Below are 15,972 nucleotides of genomic sequence, written 5' to 3'. Positions count from 1 at the left end.
CAGGCGACCATCCCGCTCTGAGGAGGCGGGTCGGTCAGTAAAACCTTTTAAGGAGGTGGTGTGCCTCCATTTTAACAGCATTTTTATTTTTAACTCCTGGGCGCCGGGATCCCCGAGCCTTCTGATTCTTGCCACATAAGAGGTATCATCAGGTAAGGGCCTTTACTGCACTGCCTGTGGGCCAAGAAGAGCAGGAGTGTTTCCTCCAGGCCCAACAAGCTTACCTGCCGCAATCCGACACATGCGATTGGCTGACCCCTACCCCATGTCCAAACCCCTCACCCCCCGATGATTAACCCCCCCCGATTTCCAACCCCCTCACGATGACCCCACTCCCCTGATGACTGATTCCCCAACCCGATGACCGATTTACCTGGTATCTGCTCCCCAGTTGCTTTCCCATCCGACAGGCAGCCAGACTGTCAATCTGGATGGATGTCGTGCAGGAAACCTGCAGAAAAAATGTAAAAGACGTCCTGACGTCAAGATCGGCAGGACATCCGGGAAACCCACACTTCCGGATTTCCCATCCGGAATTCCCCCCTCCCCCTCCCCCCGCCCGCCCCAACTCGGACTAAAAATCCAGGCCATAAAGCCTGGATAATGTCACAAAGGAGCAGGTTGTAAATGAGGAATAGGAAGAGCCAACAATTGAATGGAAGGTCACCACATGGACAAGGGAGGAGATAATTGTTTTGGGAAAGGTAGGGCTGGAATCATAATTGGGCGGATCACAGTGGAGATGTGGTGGAGAGGGATGGAACGCTTGATTGTCTTGAAAACTGTGACGAGCTAAGGGAAAACAAGAAAGGATGGTGCACTATGGTTGCAATCAGCTGGGAAATCAGTACTGACTTTGATAGTCGTAGTGCTATGGGGCAGGACAGAAACCAGACCAAAGGGAATCAAACAGGAAGTGGTTAGAGTGGTGGATGAGAACTTCACAAGATAATTGCAGATGAGGAAGGCCATTGGCCCGCCTTAGTTCATCGAACCAGAAAGACTAAAAAACCTTCATTTCAACATCCATTTGTTTTTTTTAAATAATTCTAGGGTTTTCACCTCCACTATTCCATCTGGGAGTCCATTCCATATATTGATTACTCTTTGTGTGAAGAAGCACTTCCTAACATCAGTCCTAAATTTGCCTTTTACTGGATTGAACCTGTCTACTCTTGCCATTTAGTTTAAAGTAATTTTCTGGATGTACCTTTATGTACCTCTAAAAGATCCTCTCAGATGCCTCCTTTTAAGGCCAAAAGGCCTGATTTTCTTAAGTCTTTCCTCACAACTCAAACCTTAAACACTAAGGATCAGCCTTGTGGTTCTTCTCAGCACTGCCTCTAGTGTATGAATGTCTTCCTCTATCTCAATGACCAGAACTTGACACAGTACTTAAGGTGTGGTCTGACCTGAGCATCACACAGTTTGATCACAACTTATTCTAACATGTATTCTACTGTTTTGGCTACATAACTCAACATTCTACTGGCTTTGTTGATGATTGTGCTCTTGGGTGAGTACAATATGTTTGAGGAACTTAGAGAGAAAGGAATTATAAGTGGAGAGCTAATCAGAGAGGACAGAGTGGTCATCGTGAGCTTTTTTAAGAAGAGGTTTTTAAAGCGGGAACAATATCTGAGGAAAAAGCCGGGTTAAATTTGTTTTTTTGAACGTATCAACTCCCCCAGTGGTTCATGGATAAATGCACCAACTGGTGTGGCCTTTTCCCATACATATCACAAAGGTCCCAGATTCCATCCCTGGTATGTGCGGAGTTAGTTGATCTTAGCCAGGGTGATGATGGCTCACTACTGTTGCCTTCATGATTCCTAAACTAGGAAAGGAAAACATTTCATCAGGCTTCCCATTCCTGATTGCTATCCAGTGGGAACGACTGGGTGCTGAAATGGAGGGGTTTTGGTCTTTCTGGTTCTATGAACTAAGGTGGGCCAAATGGCCTTCCTCATCTGTAATTATCTTGTGAAGTTCACATCCACCACTCTAACCACATCCTGTTTGATTCCCTTTGGTCTGGTTTCTGTCCTGCCCACAGCACTACGACTATCAAAGTCAGCACTGATTTCCCAGCTGACTACAACTATGGTGCACTATCTTTTCTTGTGGGAAATTAGATCAAACAATAATAACTTGAATTTATGTAGAGCCTTTAATGTAGCAAAACGTCCCAGGGCGCTTCACAGGAACGTTATCAAACAAAATTTGACACTGAGCCACATAAGGAGATATTCGGATAGGTGACCAAAAACTTGGTCAAAAAGATAAGTTTTGAGGAGGAGAGAGAGCTAGGAAGGTTTAGGTGCGGAATTCCAGAGCTTAGGGCCTAGGCAACCAATGGTGGAGCGATGAAAATTGGGAATGCACAAGAGACCAGAATTGGAGAAGCACGGAGATCTCGGAGAGTTGTGAGGAGGTTACAGAGCTAGGGAGAAATGAGGCCATGAAGGGATTTGAAAACAAGGATGAGAATTTTAAAATTGAGGCATTACTGCACTGGGAGCCAATGTAGATCAGCGAGCACAGGGATGGTGGCAAATCGCAGTTGGTGGAAGACTGAAAGAGCTGGTGAAGGGTTGTAAAAAGTTTAATAAAAGGGTGATTTCATTCATATTAGTCTCATATATATGCTTGTGGCCACTTATAGAGCAGTCTTAAATTGTATCCCTGCTCTATTATTCAGGGGATGGTATATAAAAGGATTGAAAGAGCATTTAAGGACTTAGAAAGCTAGAGAAAGAGAGACAGAGAGAAAGGAAAGGATAGTCTCTAATCTATTTTATGATGATCGATTGTGATTGTCATGGCAGGATTAAAAAGAGTAAAACAAATATCCCAGGTTTTAGACCAGGGCTCAAAGTGTTACAGTGTCAAACAGAAACAACATTGTGTTAAAAAGGTTTTGAACTGCGCATTGTCACATCGCAATTTTCAGCTTTTTACTTTGTCATTTGGATCACAGGCTCGATTTGCATTCATATCAGTTTTATTGCTGACAAAAACATATGTTATCAGAGCTACACTAGCTGGGATCAAACATCGAAAAATTCATAGCCCAGCCAATCAGTGATACCTCATCCGCTATGAGTGGGCCCTCCAAATAATTAGGGTGGAGGCATTGAGGAAATAAGTGAAGGAGAGCTTGGTAGCTTTCTGCTCCACCACCATCCCCAGCTAAGATTAGCTTCAACGTCATATTTTTTGCAGCTGTAAATACTCAATCAGCAACTAACAGGCAGCCACATCTGCCTCTCTTCTGTACAGCTATTGGCCGCATTCGCTGTGATAATAAATGTTCCCTTTCTTTTTGTGTTGGGATTTCCCAAGATGAGGAAGCAACATAGAGGAGCATCAAGTAGGCCCATTGCATGAGCACCCATCAAGCATTCCCGACCCCGCAAGGACCAGTCCAGATACAATGCACCTCGGGGGAACCAGATATGGGGGAGTCAGGAGGCAGCATCCATTATTTTATATGGATGGAAAATCGGGTAGCCCCCTTATAGGCGTGTGTTCCTCCCTGCCCATTTTCCTGTATTCACTGCACACAGGCAAGCCAATAGCCTAAGGTGCAAGAACAGGAAACTCTGCCCTATAATGCACAAAGTTCATTTTGGCACGTTGGAAACAGCAGGAAAAATCCAAGTGTCAAAAACTGGCCAAACCAGTTAAGTAATGGAGATCTGGAACGAATAGCCTGGAGGCCTACTTGCGCCTGTTTTAAGCTGGTACTCAGCGAATCTGAAGCTGCGTTGCAGAAAACCATAAGGGCCTCATCACGGGCCCAGCTATAATACATCACCCTAATTTTGTAGCCGCAGGTGAGGCCAGCGCATGCTGGAAGGTTGCCTCAAAAACTGCCAACACTTTTCCTCCCGTGGAATTGGTAATTCAGTGCCAAGTGGCTGAGGCTTAACCCCCACCCCCTCTTTCACAGCCTGATTCTGTGGTCCTCAGGTGCTGCTGGCATGGGGCCACTTCCTAAGTGTGACATCAGGGAATCAGCTCTTACATATAGTACATAAATCAAGCTAGTGGACCATCCCTGATCAACAATAAATTTAAGTGACAGTATCTGCAGAGTGCAAGTGGTTTGAGGAATATTCCAGAATCCTTTCATGCATTTGAGATTTGGCTGACTACAGAACATTTGGTCTGACTGAGGTCATCCGTTAGAGGCATCTTTCGAGCTAATAGGATCCTGTTACTTTTCGCAGATGAAAATATTTGCAACAATTATTTTCTGTACATTTAACTCTCAACGGTATACAAAATAATGGCTGGCTAGGAGGAAATCCATGAAGGAATATTTATTTTGTTTTCTGTTTGTAGTAAAATTGTAAATACTACAGGGTTGAATTTCCACAGTTGTTCTCCTGATCGTCCGCTGTGATTTTTGACAGAAGATCCTCAGAAACCCCAGAGAAACGGCATATGAACATACGAATTAAGAGCAGGAGCAAGCCATTCGGCCCCTCGAGCCTGCTCGGCCATTTGATAAGATCATGGCTGATCTGATTATGACCTCAACCCTACTTTCCCGTCTCACTACTTTAACCTTTGACTCCCTTGTTAATCTAACTCAGCCTTAAAAATATTCAATGACCCTGCCTTCACCGCTCTCTGGGGAATGACGTTAAACGATGTTTCTATAGTTTCTCCGGGGTTTCCGCAGATTTTCCACCAAAGTGACAGCGGATGATCGGGAGAACCCCAGCAGATATTCAACCTCTATATTCATAAAGAACACGGTATGATTTCACTGCAAATAGCAAACAGAGGAAATCTTTCCACCCCCAACATGTATCAATTTGTTTATGGCAGAAAGAGAATCTACATTTGACTGAAATCCAGACTCCTCTTGCTGCTATAAATAACCAGAATTCAAAGCAGCATCCAGGTCAATGCCACCTCTCTCTTGGGATTTGAAGGCAGACAGAGTGATGATATCTAGCAGGTTTAACCTTCTGCAAACTGTCCATCATCTCCACCCTCCTGTCACTGGCTTACTTTCTTGCCTTGGTTTCCTTCATTTTATTCACTGACTTTGTGCCTTCAACCAGTGGCTCGCTACAGTTAAAAGCCGAAAGAAAGCTCAAACCACATGTTAGCAAAACATTTTTGCACAGCCATACATACAATATTTGGTGCATATTTTTTGGATTTGAATTTTTTTTTGCACAATTTATTTTGCTTTGTGATTTTAGTGAGTTGGCAGCAGAATCAACAGAGCTAAAGTAGCATCTCAGAGGCATTTTTCCCCCCAGTGGAGCCATCAGCAAACTACCTGAGAACCGACAAAAACTCACCCCGCTAAAGACAGGTAAGATGACATGTTAGCCAATTCTATGATTTGGGAGTCCCAGAGCTACTAGCAATATATCCTTCATTGAATTCTAACACCCAACATCCGGTACCCATTCTGACGTATAAAAGGGTAAATTCATCAAGACTACGCTACTGGCACAGGGCCTCAGATGAAAGGAATGCACATCAAAGAATTGGGCATGGAGGTCAGCGTGTCCAATTTGTGGCACTCTCAATTTATTGGTCATTAAAATGAACTACTAAAAAATCAAGGGTGTTCTTGTCAAGCCACGCTGGGTGTGTAACCTTGCTGAATGTACCTAAACAGAAAGCCATGGGTATGAAATGCACAGCAGATCGATCAGCATCTGAAAGAGAGGCATAGGTTAATTTTCCAGGGGTGTTCTGACCAGTTCCGATGAGAAGCCCCACTCATAATGTTATTTATTTATGTCTTTTATTTTTAACTCATTCTCGGGCTTCGCTGGCAAGACCAGCATTTATTGCCTATCCCTAGTTGCCCTGCCCCTTGCAGTGAATTCCGGGCCTATACCACAAATGTGGGCCTCTGGTGGAGAAACTGTTGAAGTGCTCCCCATGGCTTTCTGATATACACTACCCGCAAATGAAGCACTCTGCCAGCAGCGCATTGATAAACTTCATTTCCATGTTCATATATTCCCTGTTCAGAAAAGGGGAAAGGAATAATCAGGCAAATAATAGGCCAGATGGTGTATTGGTTGTGGGTGAACTTCTAAGGTGTCACTTTAAGAAATTGCAGTCTCATTGCGGAGCACCCTAACCGGGTGTGGTTATCAGGAGTTTGGGTATGCATCCTCCATGATTTTCCACCAATGAATTTAAATGGACAGAAAATCGTGAGGACACATGTTGGTATTTCTTATATGCACTCCCAGTGGGAGAGACTCCCCGTTGGAATTGGATTTTTGTAAAATTACCCTTTTAGAGTTCATAGTACAGGATGAAATTAGTGAGCACTTAGAAAGGCATGGGCTAATCAGGGACAGTCCACATGGAGCTGTAAAGGGCAGGTCAAACAACTAATTTGATTGAATTTTTTGAGGAAATCACAGAATGCATAGATAAAAGGAATGTGGAGAATGTTCAGAAACCATTCAAATGAATGCCAGTTATGAGACTTCTGAAAATTAAGGCATATGGCACTAGAGGTGCAGTAGCTGCATAAGCAGACAGATAGCGAGGAGACAGAAAACAGATAGTAAAGGTAAAAGGATGGCCTGAATTGATGGCCTGCTCCAGAGATTTGTGCTGAGCCCTCCTCTTTTCATTTGTTTAAATGATTTGGACCCAAGAACAAAAAGACTGATATCAAAATTTACTAATGATACCAAATTAGGGGGTGTGGCAAACTGTGAGGATGAATGTAAGAGATAGCAGGAAGACATAGGTAGGCTGCACAGTGGGCAGGTAGTGGCAGATTGAGTTCAACACAGAGAAATGTGAAATAGTATATTGTGGGAAAATGAACAACAAAAGGAAGTATACCCTAAACAACAAGGACTTGAAGTTCCAATCCGGGGGCCAAGGCGTAAATCAACTGGATGTTTCGTCAGGAATCGGAAAATGGGGTGGAGCCCAGTTCCACTGGGATTCTGCCCCGTTTGTGTACTTACAAGAAATTCCAGTGGGGTGGAGGGCTTGGGCGAATCTTCAGCCCATGCCCATCGCACATCAAGGCGGCATGTCTGAGTTCCTAGGCTACCCTAGAAATTATGCCCAGGCCTTTGGTAGGTTTCATTGGAACTCTCACCTGGAGAGAGCTGAGGCCTAGCCTAGACAAAGGCCCCAAATGTTTAGAAGGCAAAGGTAATTGATCTGAGGGGTTTGATTACCATGAACAAAAACACTCTTGTCGCCCTTAGGAGCTAAAAAAAATGAACTTGTTCTTTAGGCTCTTCCCCAAGGCGGGTGCCAGCGATGGTCCCATGTAGGTGTCTGCAGCCCTCCCTGTCGAAGCAGATGGCCTCACCCCCAGGATTGGAGATTTGTCTGCGTTGTGCCATCTGGGTGGCCTGGAGTTCCACATCCTCAAACTCCGGCCACTGATTTGGCCGCTGTTGCTACGACTAGTCTTAACAAATTTCACAAATGAGTCATATTAAAATACGACCTGTGCGGCTGCCTGAAGAAAGGCCCCGATGAATTTTGCATTGGTCCAAATACACCACAGATCTAGAGCGGGGCATAGTACTGCTAACTTTATAATTGTTTCTCCCATTATACAGTCGAATGTTGAATTTCTCCCCCAATGTGTTGAAGGACCGCCTTCTGTGCTGTAATTTCTGTGATTCAACGATTACAGAAGAGCTGTGTGGAAAGTCAAAATGGAATAACTGTATCCACAGAGGTTTAGGAAAGGTGTTGGATTAAAATCCTCTAAAGTGAATTACAACAGAGGCAGCTCCTTAACCACTCATTTTACTTCTTTTTGACTTTATGTGACTACGGGGGTAACTTTCAACTTCGGCAGGGCTGGAAAACTAGCGGCATCAAATCGGCTGCCCGTCCTACACTCCGCCTGATTTTCCTTCCCATTGAAATCAATTCCGGAGTTTTCCACCCTAAGTTGAAAGTTATCCTCCAAATGTCAGTTTTCCCTGAGATAAAATGGCTTCACATCAGTTCCATAATCTAATGCATTATTGAGCTCACTGATTTACAGCACTCGTAAAAATTGTCCTGTATTCATTATCTGGTGAATATCTTTTTTTCCCATTTATATTAAAACAAGGGACCCTTTACCCCAATTAAACTGTCACAAATGTAAGATGAAAATGTCACGTTCATGTCAGACATGCTTTCCTTGTGCCACAGGCCAATGGCTTATGGCTGGAGGACTTGCAGCATACTGATATTTCATGTTGTCAAGAAAATGAAATCAGTCATTGAAAATTAAATGGCAAGGCAGGATTTCATAACCTGTGGCATTCAACCCAGTGCAGCACAAGGGATTCACTGTTTTCCTCATTCCTGCAATTGCCCACCAAATGCCCTCAAAAACATTATATTCAAAAATATTATAGAATCCCAAAGATTTTTTGGATAGGCCCCTCATTGATTTTGATCAAGGGGTCCCAAAATGCTGACAGGGTGAGGCGGAAGAATCTAGCTGGTGTCGATCTCCAGTACTTTGTCCTTTTACACCATTTAAACACATTCCATTTACTTACACAGTCTGTTTACAAGCATCAATGTACTCATTAGCAGATGTCATGATGCAGAAGTTTCAGACTTCAGGCATGGTCCTGTAACTACAGGACTTTACCAAAATTAAGTTATATGCCACTGAATTAAAATCCTGGCTTTTCTAATGCCATTTTTATACATAAATTGGGTTTATATGATTTGGAACCAGTTCGGTTGAATCTCAGATCAGCCTGAATCAGCTAGTTACTTGTAGATATTCACCTGTGACTGTTACAGTTTTCTCTGGTCTTTATTTTGCTTGAATGCATTTGCAATGTAAAATATTCCAAGTGCAATACAGACAAAATAAAAATCTCTGAGAGTTGAATTCAGGCCCAATATCCACAATTTTTTTTTGAATAGGTATTTTCCAGTCCCATTTCGTTTTCATAGAAACACACAGAAGTCAGAACAATGAAACAGGCCATTTGGCCCAACCAGTCAGTGACAGCATTTACCCACCACATCAGCAAATAGTCCTAATCATATATGCCCGCCCTGTTCCCATATCCCTTCATCCCCTTTTCCTTCATCCACCTGTCCAATCTAATGTTGAATATTGACATAGTTTCTGCCTCAACCACTAACTTTGAAGGTGAATTCCACAGCCTCACAACTCTCTGTGTAAAGAAGTTTCTCCTGCTCTCTGGTCTAAATCTCTTACAATTAATCCTGTATCTATGGCCCCTCCTTCTAGCCTCAACTACGGGATACAGTCTGTTTCTATCTACTCTGCCTCACCCTTCCATAATTTTAAACACTTCTATCATAATCTGCTTTGTTCTAACAAAACAAGACCCAATTTTTTAAGTCTTTCTTCATATTTAGCTTTCCTCATACCAGGCAACATCCTAGTCAATCTGTGCTGTATCCTCTCTATTGCCCCAATATCCTTCCTATAATGTGGAGCCCAATACTGAACACAGTAGTCTAACTGAAATCTTATTCAGGTTTTATATAGGCTCATCATTACCTCTTGAATTTTATATTCTATACCTCTTGTGATAAAACACAGAAATCCAAGAGCTTTCTTACAGCCATATCAACTTAAGGTGCTGCCTTTAATGCTTTGTGAACCAGTACTCTCATCCCATCCCATCTGCTCTTCCACAGCACCAAGCCTACTTCCATTCAAAATATAATTACTGCTGTTATTCTTTTTATCAAAATATATTACTTAATGACATTGAATTCCATCTGCTAGCCCATTCCCTAGCTTGTCAATATCCTTTTGCAGCTTCCTTTGGCCTTCTAAAGAATCAAATGTACCTCCTATTTTGGTATCATCTGCAAATTTCAACATCACTCCCTCTAGGCCAATATCCACATCACTGATATATACAGTGAACAGATGTGGACCCAGACCCTCATAAACACTGCTATTCACTTCCAACCACTCACTTTCAAAAACTGCCTTTAACTTGTACTCGGTTTCCTCCTTCTAACCAATTTTAATCCAGTTTGCTATCCTCCCCCTAATTCCATACCCCTTTTTTTTTCTAATATTCTCTTGTGGTAACTTGTTAAAGGCTTTCCTAAAATCTATGTACACTACATCCATTGCATTTCCCTCACCATACCATGCCTGTTACCTCCTCAAGAATTCTTTTCTCTTTGTCTAGATATGTGGTAATTTCATCCTTAATTTTCCTTATCTCGCTCTTTTCTAATTTTCTCATATTCTCCTTCAGATTTTTCCACCATTATTATTCTTGTAGTCCTTATAGGCCCTCTTCTTCAATTTTAATTGGTTTCCAACCTCTTTATTTATCCATGGCATCCTAAAACGAATAGCTTCCTTCTTTTTTAATACAATATACTGATTCTGTACTTGAGTAATTGCTTTGTAAACATTCCGCTGTGTGCCATTTTCTTCTTCCACCTTACCTCAGCTAGCTTGGTCCTCATCTTTCTAAAATCTGCCCTAAACCAACCTGGTTTTCTAGTTTTTGTAATGGCTTTTTCCCTTTCTAGTTAGATCTTAAACCTTATCATTCTGTGATCACTACTCCCCAGGTACTCACCCACATTCAGCTCATCCACCTGATCTACTTTCTTCTCCTTCAAGTCTCACTGCACTACATACTGGCAGCCTGCAACCAATCTCTTCCATATACTGAAACTGTAACTGAGCACTGGGACATAAGAACCTGCATCCTAAAAAATTGTGGCACAGTTCCTTTTAAACCAAATTATTTGCCCCATCACCCTTTTTAGGTCTCCCATCTAAAGCATTTTAAAATCTCTCTTACTTTTAGGAAGAAATTATTTTACAGGATTGATCCACCGCAATATTTATCAGATACAAATTGATTGACTAAGTGGCAACCACGGATTGGCATTCAACAATTTCACAGCTATATGCAAATCAAGAGGAAAGAAGAACAGCTTTACTTTTCATTTTTAACCTGCAAAATACAGTGAGTTTTTTTCAGAGGAAGAGGAGAAATGTGGGCTGACCAGTATGATATGGAGGAGGGAAGCAATTGCGTGTCAGAAATGTGGGACTTAAAAGGTTGCTAACTATTTGCATGGTGACCTTGTAAATGAATTCCCTGCATTACCATGTGGGGCTGCTCTTGTTCCCTCTATGTTGTTTGCCTCAGAAACTTGAAACCGACTAACAATGGTGTGTGGCTAGAAGAAGTATTTGAATGGAATTCAGACCAGCCAGCTCCTGTTATCTCTGCACAATATGAATGGGACATCCTCATTCACTAGACATTAACTGTGTACAAAGGCAGAAGAATGGTGTCAGTTTACACTGGGCATGCCTGTTGCGGTAATGATCGTATCAAGTAATCTGGCAAAGGAAGCAGCTGCTAGAATTGTACACCCTGCCCAGTCTAACTGGGAATTCTAGTCTTTCCCTTCCCTCCATTTTATGAATGAAACTCAATGCTGCCTAGCTCCATTCATGCCTGAACTCAGCTTATGTGCAGAAGCCCCAAGGGGATAGATTGAATCAATCACTCTTGAGTAAAGTTGACGTGATCGGTCTAATGTGGGCTTCAGCCTTCCATTACTGGCTTAGGAAGACAGCCAGAGTCCATTTGACCTCATAACACTGTAATAGGAGAATAAATCCGGATTACACTGTTGACATGTGCTGAACTCAGAATGCTGCTGAAATTCTGTGACTTTTGATCACTTAAGCCGACAGTATAACATAAACATATATTTGTGTACATCAATCCTGAAGGTACACTTCACACAAATAAACTCTCCAATGTACAAATTGATGTACAAAGCACTTCTCAGCACTGCAACAATATATTCCTGGAAAAATTGAGGTGTCACATAAGAGGCTGACACTAAAGTTAATGTCAAATCAGTTTGTCTTTGAAGTCCAATTATTTTGCAACAACGGGCACAAGTACATACTGGGCCCTATTTGATCTATTTTTTCCCCCTGAGCTTGTATAATCATATACACATGTCGCGAAGACACTTTCACTTTTAAATTTCTCTTTTGATTTTGTTTTTATGCTGATACAGATGACAGCATACCACTGCACCCAGTAAATTTGATGGTGTTTGATATTAAAATCCAGTGTCATTTGCAGTGTTGCACCAGAGTGGATTACCCAGCAGAAAGAATATTTAACTCTCACAGCTTAAGCAACAGAGATTTTAAGCAAGTCCCCCATTCTTTTATGGAAAGAAGTTTATTCATCCTAAATTGATATTCTGACCAGAAGCCAGGAACAGGATAAGGGTGGCGTGTTTGGTTCATAAGATTGGGTCACATGTGGGTGTGGTGGGCACGGGAGAAGGTACAGGCCAGATGCCAGATCAGGGATGAGTCACATGTGGGTGTGTGGATGTGTTGTGTCCCAGAGAAAGATGAATGTTGGAGTTGAGGTTCAGGTTAATGTGGGGCCCCAGGTGGTTGTGGTGAGTTCTGGGGGCGGAAAATGCATGTTGGGGTGAGGCTCAACCTGAGACCACAAGTTAAGATATGGTACGGAGGGCTGGAGGGATGGCATTTGGGCTGGGAGCAGGGAAGTTGAGCATGGAATTAGTGCAGGAATAGCTGCTGCTAAGTATGGGATCAGACATTGCCATAAGATGGTGGATATTGCATTAGAAGTGACCAATGAAAAGAAATTAGCAGTGACCAATGAAAAGAAATTAGCAGAGAATAGCAACCAATGAAAAGATGTTACCAGGATCAATGACAGGGGAGATTTGGGGATCACAAGGACCAATCAAATTCTACAACAAAACAGCAGATTTTATTAAATTGTGCATCTGATGGACAACCTTGCCCAATGAAAGTGCACATTTGTAAAATTGGTCCTTATATAGAAACCATCTAGACACAAGATTTAAAAAATTATACCAATGTGTCAAATCTATATTCTCTTTTGTTGACGGACAAACATTTTTCAGCAATGTAAAAAATATATATAATTAAAGTTTTGGGCCAATTGTGCACCAACATGCACCTATCAGCTGCACAGCAGAGAAAAAATACTTGCAATATCAGGAAAACAACCAGGTAATGATCTAAATTAATGGTATCAGCTTTGGCTCAGTGGTAGCACTCTCCCTCAGAATCAGAAGGTAATGGGTTCAAGCCCCACTCCAAGGACTTGGGCACATAATCTAGAGTAACACTTCAGTGCAGTACTGAGGGAGTGCTGCACTCTCACAGCTGCCGTCTTTCGGATGATAAGTTAATCAAGGCCCCATGTGCCCTTTCAGGTAAACAAAAAAGATCCCGTGCTATCTGAAAAAGAGCAGCGGTGTTCTGGTGTTGTGGCAACATTTATCCAACTATAACCCCCAAAAAGAGATTATCTGGTCACATCTCATTGCTGTTTGTGGAATCTTGATGTGCGGATGTTGGCTGCTGCATTTCCCTACATTACAATAGTGACTGCACTTCAAAAAAATAGTTCATTGGCTGAGAAGCGCTTTGGGATGTGTTATGGTCATGAAAGGTGACATATAAATGTTCTTTCTTTCGTTCCACAATTGAACTGATCTGTGTCTTTAAGAACACTACTTTAGATAAGTAAATCCAGGTAACTGCTGAGGTCAATCAGATGACAGTGCAAATTTCAGACTCCAGGACAATGACTAGCTTTCTTTGTTTGACTGAGAAATATCACAGTGAAGCATTACAGGAAGTGTTATAGGAACTGTGCGACGACATGCACTATTCACAAGACTTTTACTATATACAATAGACAGTTCGATGGATGGATAGATACATTCATACATATATCAATATATGAAGGCTTTGACTAAAATTAAGCACTCATGCCAACGGACATAAGTTATACGCAGCAGCTGAATTGTTTTTTGGAATCTTATGATTTTTTTTAATGAGGTACATTATGTTCTTTAAGCAAACACAATACTCATTGAAGATGAAGGATTGGGAGAAAACAGCACCACAACAGTGACAAAGCAAACAGCCCTGGTGATGAATGGATTTATCTTTAATAATGACAATTTCTCCGGCCATTTCCATGCAGGGGAGTGGTGGAAATGTGAGCCCAAAGCACTTTTCTAATGTTAACACATCAGATAATGGATCCAGGCTGAGGTTCCACTGGGACTGAAAATGACCGGTAGCAGTCCCTTTGGTGTAATAGAAGAAGCCAATTATTCAATAAACTGCAGCTGAAGTCTTTTCCCCTCATTGATGCTGTTACCTTGGATCCTATTTTGTGCTTTTGTACGTCAACACCACTAACCTGAATCATACGCATAATCCCGTGGCTCTTGCTTAATCATCATAGGCTGTGGAAAGCTCTGGTTTGTTGGACCACTAATCATGGTGGCATGTTCGTAGACTGGATCGTGATACTCCTGTTTGAAGCCCTGAGGGGGGAAGGGGATGTTGGGCTCAGACAACTGCCTCTGGTACATTGGGCGACCTTCCCTGGGCAGTCCATGAGGAGGTGGGAACGAATGGCATGGCTCGGAAAGCTGGCGCCGGAATCTGCAAGTGATATAAAGCAGGAAAATTTAGTGAAAACTGAAGTAGACTCTATCCTGGTCCTTAGCAGCTCAGCATTTTATACATTGTAAAAGTTAGGCACCATAGTGGATACCCCATTACATCATGGAACATAATATGTAAGCTAAAAGTAAAATCTGGGCTAAGTTTGAGACACTGTAACAGACATAGGATTTTTAAACTCTTATTAAAGGAGAAGGGTGTACTTCATTTTTTAACAACAGAAAAACTATGGGGTGCTTTGTATATGTACATCTTTAAATGTACATCTATAAGAGCAGAAGGTCAGTACTGCAGCCCTCTATAATATAGCATTCACTGTGCACATCTCCTGCAGGACTTAACGGACAAAAAATGCCTCTTTAATAGAGAAATTAATTTCTTAGGAAGCACAGTATGGTAATACCCAAATGTATTGTGCCACAAGCCTGTAAATAATAGATTTAATCCTGAAATTCTACACATGGATCCCTACCTTAGGAGGCAGAGTGGAAGCTCAAGTGTTTTATAACCATTTTATTGAACTTTGAAGTAACTATGGATCTGTTTAAAAGAAAATTATTCACACATGTATGAGAAGGAGAACTGAAGGTTATAGAGATTTTAATAGCATTGCTTGATTTTCCAAAGATGTAGGAGAAGGAACATAGTGTTCCTTAAATTAAGCAAGCACTGGTGGTGGGAAGGGGGAGATACCCATGATAGGATAATTACACGTGGACTTTGGATGGAGCTGACTCGATGGGCCAAATAGCCTTTTCTCACTCCAAACTTTGTTACGTTCTTAAGTACATGGGTGCAACAATTCCTCGGTAATAAACTGCAAGTTATGGCTTGATAAACCCATGGGGATAAATTTTAACTTCCAGCCCGGAAGGGAGCAGGGGGAAAGATTTCCGGGTGTGAAACCTAGAAGTTAATAAGGCCAATCAATTGGACTTCCGGGTTTCACGCCCGGCAGACAGCCAGATTGACAGGCTGGCTGGCTGTTGGGCAGGAAGGCCTGCTGCAGTAGGCTGCAGCCGGGGATCGGAGGGAGGGATTACAGGCCGGGGAGATGATTTTGGGGGGGGGGAGGCAGGGAGAAGATCGGGGGTGGGGGGTGCTGAGGAAGAGATCGGGGGGCTGAGAAGAGATCGGAGATCACTGGTGGTCAGGTGAAGTGAGGGAGTTGATGAGGGGTACACCATGATGGGCCATTGAGGGGGGGGGGGGGGGGGGGGGAAGTCCGATCGCGGGGGCCTGTCGGTCAGGTGAGCTTGTTGGGCCTGGATGAAGCACTCCTGCTCCTCAGGGCCCACAAGCAGTGCAATAAAGGCGCTCACCTCATGGATCCAGCCCTACCTGCCTGCCTTCACCTGATGTGAATCGGAAGCGATGGGAAACCCGAACAGGTAAGGTTAAATTTGTTTTAAGTGTACGATACACTTAATATTAAGTAC

The 15,972-nt window shown here is 42.5% G+C and overlaps 1 protein-coding gene across 3 annotated transcripts in view; it reads right to left on the bottom strand.

The window, feature by feature from the left end:
* etv1 (ETS variant transcription factor 1) overlaps positions 1 to 15,972 on the bottom strand; it is a 112,624-nt gene that overhangs the window by 41,382 nt on the left and 55,270 nt on the right. For all 3 annotated transcript variants that reach the window (XM_067998483.1, XM_067998476.1, XM_067998493.1), the window contains exon 8: positions 14,265 to 14,512. In XM_067998483.1, coding sequence (XP_067854584.1) covers positions 14,265 to 14,512 — 248 coding nt within the window. The remainder of the gene's footprint in view (positions 1 to 14,264; positions 14,513 to 15,972) is intronic.

The sequence above is a fragment of the Heptranchias perlo genome, chromosome 2 (genome assembly GCF_035084215.1).
Source record: "Heptranchias perlo isolate sHepPer1 chromosome 2, sHepPer1.hap1, whole genome shotgun sequence".
NCBI classification, from domain to species: Eukaryota; Metazoa; Chordata; class Chondrichthyes; order Hexanchiformes; family Hexanchidae; genus Heptranchias; species Heptranchias perlo.
The sequence above is the reverse complement of the archived record's forward strand: the minus strand, read 5'-3'. Positions and strand labels throughout refer to the sequence as shown.